Source organism: Vombatus ursinus, unplaced genomic scaffold (genome assembly GCF_900497805.2).
Source record: "Vombatus ursinus unplaced genomic scaffold, bare-nosed wombat genome assembly UNPS02014291.1, whole genome shotgun sequence".
Taxonomy (NCBI): Eukaryota; Metazoa; Chordata; class Mammalia; order Diprotodontia; family Vombatidae; genus Vombatus; species Vombatus ursinus.
Window position 1 is genome coordinate 565604 of NW_020954069.1, and position 8168 is coordinate 573771.

Below are 8168 nucleotides of genomic sequence, written 5' to 3' on the forward strand. Positions count from 1 at the left end.
AAGAAAGAAAGAAAGAAAGAAAGAAAGAAAGAAAGGAAGGAAGGAAGAAAGAAAGAAAGAAAGAAAGGAAGGAAGAAAGGAAGGAAGGAAGGAAGGAAGGAAGGAAGGAAGGAAGGAAGTTCTTGCTACAGTGGAATGTATACATTTCAAAATTGTATCATATTCAGATCAAATGACATGGATATATTTGGGAAAAATGATAAAACTTTTAGGAATACAAATATCCATTAAATTAATGTTTACATTAATTAAAATTACATCTAATCATAATAAGAGATAAAAAACAAGTCATAAAGAATGAGAAGCATCTTAGTGCAAAAGCATTTAAATCATTCTTGCTTTGCTTAGAGTGATGGAAAATGTATCCCATTTAAAAAAAAAATGAAGGAAAACTCCGTATTTACCATAGAGACAAAGGCAAAATTTCTTCTTCTACTGTATAATATTTTCTCAAAGTAGATAATGAGCCCGTGTTTTTCACAGGTTTGTTTTAGTAGTACTGCCAATCTAACTCATAGATGTCAAACTACTGTGACCACACAAATCTTTAGTTTTCAGTCTATTTCTAGATTGGTCCTAGAAAATCTAAAGCTGGGTGATATGTGTTTCCTTCCAGGTAATACTCTTTGGAAATATATAATCAGTTTCCACTTTCCATTCTTTGTGATCTATGTCCTGTAGCTTCCAGTAAGAATCTCAGAATTTGATGAAAACTATCTCCAAAATGCACTTTTACTCCATATGTGCACCCAAAAAAGAGTGGGAATAGGGGAGGAAGAGTGAAAGGTAAAGAAAGTGATAGGGAAAGAAAAAGAAAGAGGAAGAGATAGGAAAGGGAACCAAAGGATGATGAAAAATAGAAGAGAAAAAGAAATGTGAAGAAAGCACTTGCCAGTATACTTAACATTGATAATCTTCCAAAGTACTGTTTAGGAGGTAAAAAGTTAAGATTTCAATAATGACATGTTAGAATTATGTTATTTCAGTTTCATGATAATCATTTAAAAAAGAGTGAGGTTGATCATCAGTACAGTATAGTATTTGGGAAGCTGCTTTATTTTTATGGTGTCTTCAAATGTTGCTGATCATATGAGTTTTTAAAGAACTTCAACCTTAAATTTAATTCATAATTTATTCATTAGAACTTACAATTAAAATAATGAGCCTTACAATAAGAATAATGCTAGAATTTGGAGGGAAATTGTATCATTTAACATAGATTGTTTGTGGTGTAAGTAGCCTGATATATAGAATGTTAGAATGAGAATGGACCTTGTAGACCATTTGGTCCATTTCATTTTTCTATAGTTGGAAAATATGATTTCAAATTTCATGAATGGCAGCAAACATTGCAAGCATCCAGAGCTGGGACTAAACATGAGGCTTGAATGCAAGTGATATTTTATGATGAAAAATAATTTTATACTTTTCACTTTTCAAATAACTTTCATCCATGTATTTTCATTTGATATGAGGATGGATATTATTGCTCACATTTCAAAGATGCAAAGTAAGAAGTGCATAATGAGGCATATTTCACGTTACACAGTATATTTTTTTTGACAATGTAAGGACTAAAATTCAGGACTGATCACTGAGGTCAGTGATCTTTCCACCCCAAGACACTGCCCATGCTCTTTTCTAATTTCACAGGGAAGTTGAGGGTATAGGGGCAGAAGAGGGGTTTAGATTATGAGCTACTGATTGGAATGCAGAAAGGGCCAATTTAATCTTAGATCACTATGCAGAATTACCTGACTGCAGAAAACACATGTAAGGCATAATATACCTAAAGCGAAATGTTATTCCTAATTGAAATTTTAAAATGTGTGAACTATTTTTATTGATTCTTCATTAATTTCTTGGATCATCTATTTCTCCTTTACTCTAAGGCCTCCTAGGCTCTCTTCATGTTCCCTGATTTGCCAACACATATCTCAAGGGAAATTCACCTTCATTTTTTTTTCAATGGGCTTTGTTTAAGCTATTTATTTTTGCTGTCCCTCATAACCTACTCAGTGAATGTCTGCTTCTCTCAAAGGTCCATTCTTAACTTTTTCATGGGGAAAGATAACAAAAATTAATTAACTCAAATTGCAAGCATAGCAATAGGCCAGCTACTTGGTGAAGTGGGTAGAAAATGTCAAATATAGTAGCATAAGTTCGGGTCTTGAAACTTATTATTTCATCTTGCTACCTTTGAGATCTTGGGTAAGTCTTAACCTCTATGGACTTAGGTTACTTTATTTACAACATGAATAGATTTGACTACAAACCTGAAAGATTTCTTCCAAATCTATTATATGACCCTATTAATCTAATAACCAATCATTTAAAATGATCCAAGTGGAATTTCAGGTCTCAAACAGTGACAGAGTTATTTTGGATCAGAAAGTCTTCCTAATACCTCTGTTGTTATGAAATAAATTTGATCTATTTCACTTTATAATTGGAAAAACTATTGATTATTGATGACAAATTATATGCAAGATAGAGAAAAATAGCCCTTTCAAAAAGGTTAGAACCTAATCGCTGGTCTAGGATGCATATATTGAAAAAAACATAATGAATTTTGTAAGGCATCACATGCTAAACACCAAATTGGGGTGGAAGTTAAATGTTGCAGGAATTCTGAGAAGGTAAGTTTACCTGACTTCATATGGTCAAAGAAAGCTTCATAGAGAATAGGGAATGTTGAACGGAGCCTTTCTGGAGTGACAGAATTCAGACAAGAGGACATCAGTGTTGAAAACATTATGGAAGTAGAATAACAGAATTGAAAATATGATGACAGAAAAAAGAATGACAGTTATGTTTTGAGGAACAAAGTTTTTGCTCCTTTTTTATTTGTTTGTATTTTAAATCTGCCCACTCTAGCAATCAAACACTAAGCATTTATTCATCATCTACTACATCATTCAATGTGTCAAGAACTGGTCACATATTTTAAAATCTCTTGTATAAAAAATCTTGGCATGGAAACTTCCTTTCTAATTAAAGAGAACTACTATTGTTCAATAGAAAGAACATCGAATTGCAGCCCAGTCAAACTTGGTGGATTTTTACTTCTCTGGCCTTAGAATCCTTCTCTGAATCCATCAGGGTTTCAGCTAAGAGTTCTGTCTTACTGTTTTATTAGCAATGATCCCCATACCCTGTACTGAAGATACAAGTGTCATAGAGTGGATACATCTCACAAGCTGTTTTCCATATTAGAATTCCTGGTTTGTTTTCACAGAAGTTAATATAATCTAAATGTCCCAGAACTATGTAATCCTAGAAACATTGAAGTAGAAGAGAACTGAAAGTTAGATATTTAAAGGACATTAAAAAAGAACATAGTTTTTTTAATGAATAAGGGATATTGGTATATATAATTTGAGAGCAAGAAAATATCTCCACTATAGGAATTTTTAAATAAATTAACTTATTTTCAGGAAACCAAAATGTATTTTCCTTTTACCTGAGTTCTATTGGGGGAAGCACTTTGTAACAAATATGTAGTCAAAGAATATACCATCTTACTTTTGTGTATGTGTAAGTAGATAGAACTTTCAAATCTTAGACTCTAGTACGTGGTCTATTACACATGTTATATTTACATCCATCCACCCATACATACATACATATATGATATATATGTCTCTGTGTGTAAATTTGTATAACATATATATATATTATTTCCATTATTCTTGCTATCACTATCTGAAAATATACACCTGTAGGTATATACACATATATACACATATAAACAATATATGTATGCTGTGTGTATATGTGTGTATACAAAATACACACATAGGTTTATATCTTATTTTACATTGTGTGTTCATTCTGTCTCTGTCAGATAAAAAAGGCAATATGTTTTTTAATTGGTCTTCTGAAATCCTGGCTGATTACATTGTTGATCAGAAGAATGTAACTGTTAAGTTAGGAAGAAGACCATTCATACTGTAGGCTATGATCAATATTCATTATGTTATTCCAACTTTTTTTGGTGAATCATATATAGCAATGGGTCTGAGATCAGTTACTCTCATGCCCTTTGATATTTGGCAATCTCTTACAGAGTTGCATAAACTAACTTTTTAAACTGAATAAAAATGTGGAGATGCAAGTTAATTTTCTATAGGTTTAAGGAAGGCACTTTAACATTGGTAGTGTTACAGTTGATAACAAAGATATTTATAATTATAAGAATGATAATGAGCAAGGTGATAATGATGAAGCAGGCAATGATGTCCTTGTTCTCATTTCATTTAATGGATGTAAGATATAAAGATTCCAGGGACAATTTGCTATACTGATATTTTAATTTGTTGTAATTTCTATTATTCTTGTTACTCTTGTATGAATCCCATCTTCTTTTCCTAGGTGGAATCCATTTAAAAAGAATGAAAAAAGGGTCACTATGCCACTATGATACAGAAATTTAATTTTCTGTGAACTCTTGCACAGGTGAATATTATTACTGGTTTTGTGATTTACTATTATGTTCATTATCATCATTATTATGCTTATTATAAATGTTGAGCTGAATAGTGAGAATTTAATATTTTAATTGTATAATTAATGGGGTCTTAGATATTTAAAAAAGACCAAGAGTTGAAAAGAAGCTATCATTTAATCTAAACTCATTAATTACAGAGGACAAATTGAGGCCCAGAGTAAGGAACTGACATACACATACTTGCTTCACTATCTTTTCATTTGGAAGCTGCAGAATAAATGGGAGGAGAAAATCTCACTGGAATAACAGAATTCATTCTCCTGGGATTTTCTGAGGTTCCAAATCTTGAAGCACTCTTATTTGGGATTTTTGTTATCATCTATGTGAGTATACTGACAGGAAATGGACTCATCATTGTAATAACCAAGTCTGACCCTGCTCTCCAGACCCCCATGTATTTTTTCCTTGGAAATTTTTCCTTTTTGGAAATTTGTTACACATCAGTGACTCTCCCCAGAATGCTGGCAGACCTTTGGTTGCAAAGGAGAAACATTTCTCTTTCAACCTGTGCTATCCAACTTGGTTTCTTTCTTATTCTTGGGGGTACTGAGTGCTTCCTCTTGGCAGTGATGGCTTATGACCGTTATGTGGCCATTTGTAGACCTCTTTATTATCCTTTAATCATGAACTACAAAATGTGTGTCCTGTTGGTGATTGGCTCCTGGATCAGTGCAATTCCACTGCAGGCAGGGTTTACATATGAGATTTTCTCTTTTCCCTTCTGTGGTTCTAACAAACTCAATCATGTTTTCTGTGATGCTCCTCCCTTAGTAAAACTAACATGTGGGGACAATTTATTTAATGAATTTCCAGTCTATGCTAATGCTGTGCTGTTTGGTATGTTTCCTCTTCTATTGATACTTGTGTCCTACATTAAAATAATCACTACTATCCTGAAGCTTCCATCAGCTACAGGGAGATCCAAAGCCTTCTCTACATGTTCCTCCCACCTCATTGTCATAGGCTTATTCTTTGGATCTGCTATTATTACATATTTACTCCCCAAGTCCAAAGAATCAGGAGAAACAGATAAAGTGCTCTCTCTTTTCTATACCACTGTGACCCCATTGTTTAATCCCCTAATATATAGTCTGAGGAACAAGGATGTCATTGTGGCAATGAAGAAATTATTACGTAAGTGGCTGGGGTCATCCAGCAAATAGCAAAACTTGACAGCCATGAGTTCAGTCTATTTAATCCGGGCTTCCTTCAAGAACCCCATCTCTGTCAAGAATTCCATCTACCTTTGAGTAAGTAATGATGCCACCAAAAATTATCAATAATAATTGTCGTAATGTTATCAGCATATAGAGAGAACAATAAATTTTATAAAGCACTTGAAATACATATATAGATATATTTATGTATGTATATGTGTATATGTGTGTGTATATATATATATATACACAAGCATATATTTGTGTTTTATAGAGCTAGAAATCTCTTACATACACAGACACACAAACACATGCATGCATACTCAGAGTTAAGTAGCACAGTGAAGAGATTTCTGATCCCTGCAGTCAGAAAAAGTTTACTTCATGTATGGCCTTAGACATTTATTTGTTGTGTGACTCTGGACAAGTCTCTTAACTTCTGTTTCCCTCATCTGTAAAATGAGGTAAACGACAGCACCTGCCACACAGATCCTTGTGAGGATCAAATGAAATAATATTGGACAACTTTTAGCACAATGCTGTAGACCCCTCTCAAAACGATTTTGAACCCCGACATCAGAGGTTTGGCCAGTCAGGAGAGACATTTCAGCTCACTCTGGGCTTAAACTACCATAATGCTTTGCATACTGTGGTCAAGCATTGCTCTGCTCTCTGAGTGAACTCAAAATGCACTTCCTAGGTCAGCAACCATAGATCGGGAGGAGGCTGACCAAGAACATTCTTCTGTTTATGACCACTAAGATGCCTTCACCTGCACACTACCTTGAATAATGGGACTTCTCTTATCTTAGTGTTTTATGGACATGCACTATGTTATGTCATGTTAATGGTAACCAAAACACAGATATCCTGCATCTATAATTTCAACTGACACTTTGATATTCTCCTATCTTATTATATTTATAACTTATTTACTTAAGAAATTCATTTCTCATATCATGGTTAAACATTTGGAGAATATAATGTTGGCTGACATGAGCCAGGAAGGGAGGGATGGGTGAGAGGGAATTGCTCTGAATTTGCAAAAATCCTCTTTGTCCATCTTTGGGTTCATGTCTCACAATGAGATCTCATGCATATCTTTATATGCATGTTTTACAAGCTTTGAGATAAATAAACTCTCATATATTTTGTATGTCTTTCCAAGAATGAACTTAGTACCTATATAGTAATATATAGTAAGCTCTATATAAAAACTGTCTGTAATATCTCTAATATATGTATATAGATGTCAGAATAGAGATAAATAAAATAAAAGAAATATTGTATATGTATGTGTACATATATATATATATGTATACACACACACACACAGAGTTTAGATATTAGGCAAAACAGCAATAATAACAGTAAGGATGATATAACACTTCATTCTGTCACTTTGCATTTTACAAAATATATTTTGACAAATCTTCTCCCTATTGAACTTGGCATCACCTTTCAAATAGTTTCCATTACACCAATAAATAGACTAGCACAGAAAATTGTATATCTTCATCCAAATCATACAGATAATAGTAGAGGAAAAGTGGGAAGAACACTGTACTGGTCCATTATCTTTCTAAGAGACAGTATTTCCTCCTTTCTAGTTAGGAGGACAAATCTGGAGGTAAAACAATGTGATTAAAGACAGAGAGGAAATAGGGGTGAGTTAAGGGGAAGGGAGTTATCAATAAAAAGGTCACTGAAATATTGTTCTTACTCACTCTCATTCATATCTCTCTCTCTCTCTCTCTCTCTCTCTCTCTCTCTCACACACACACACACACACACACACACACACACACACACACTCTTTCTCTCTCTCTCTCCCTTAAATTAAGAATCAGAGAGATTTACTTCTCTTGGTGATGCTTCTATTTTACAAGAACCTAGCAGCCTACTGTTCCTTCCTGACTTTCTAGTGTCATCCTAGAGGTCTAGGGTTAATTTTGTCTGTTTAGTATTCTGGATAAAAAAAGGTAGAAACAAAAAAATCAATTCATATCATGAATTTCCTACTTTTTTTTCATTTTCTTAGTATGAGTCTCTTAAATATTTGCCATGATATAAGAAATTGATAACAGATTCACACTAAAGTTATTACTGAAAAAGTGCTTATTGTTTTACCTCTCCCAAAGGGAATTCAAAGGAGCAAAATTAATTAAGCAAAGGAATGAGACTTTTAGAATGGAGACTCCTCAATTGGTCAGTGGGGGAATTATCTTGTAGTAGAATTGTGCCCCCTAACCCTGAAATCATATATTAAATCTAATTTCCCTCATTCATTAGATCTAATAAACATCAAGTGCCTGCTAAGTTTAAGAAACAAAAGAAAGCAGATCTTAAGACATTACTATGAGAACCCAGTCTTCAAAGAACATACACATTTTATTTTTTTGTTTATTATTGTTTCATAATTCTATGTTATTCTTATCATCTCATTGGAATGAGACACATATGCTGGTTAAAATAAAATCAGAACAGTTTTTAAAAGAAAA

General features: G+C 33.3%; 1 protein-coding gene across 1 annotated transcript; it reads left to right on the forward strand.

Moving 5' to 3' along the window:
• The first annotated feature begins 4728 nt into the window (after positions 1 to 4728).
• LOC114042192 (olfactory receptor 10AG1-like) lies at positions 4729 to 5673 on the forward strand. The gene has a single exon (XM_027860858.1). The coding sequence runs from the start codon at positions 4729 to 4731 to the stop codon at positions 5671 to 5673; it is 945 nt and encodes a 314-aa protein (XP_027716659.1).
• Positions 5674 to 8168: the final 2495 nt, after the last annotated feature.

Bases quoted from the DNA above. Each gene is read 5' to 3' on its own strand.
- LOC114042192 (XM_027860858.1), top strand. From the start codon at position 4,729: ATGGGAGGAGAAAATCTCACTGGAATAACAGAATTCATTCTCCTGGGA.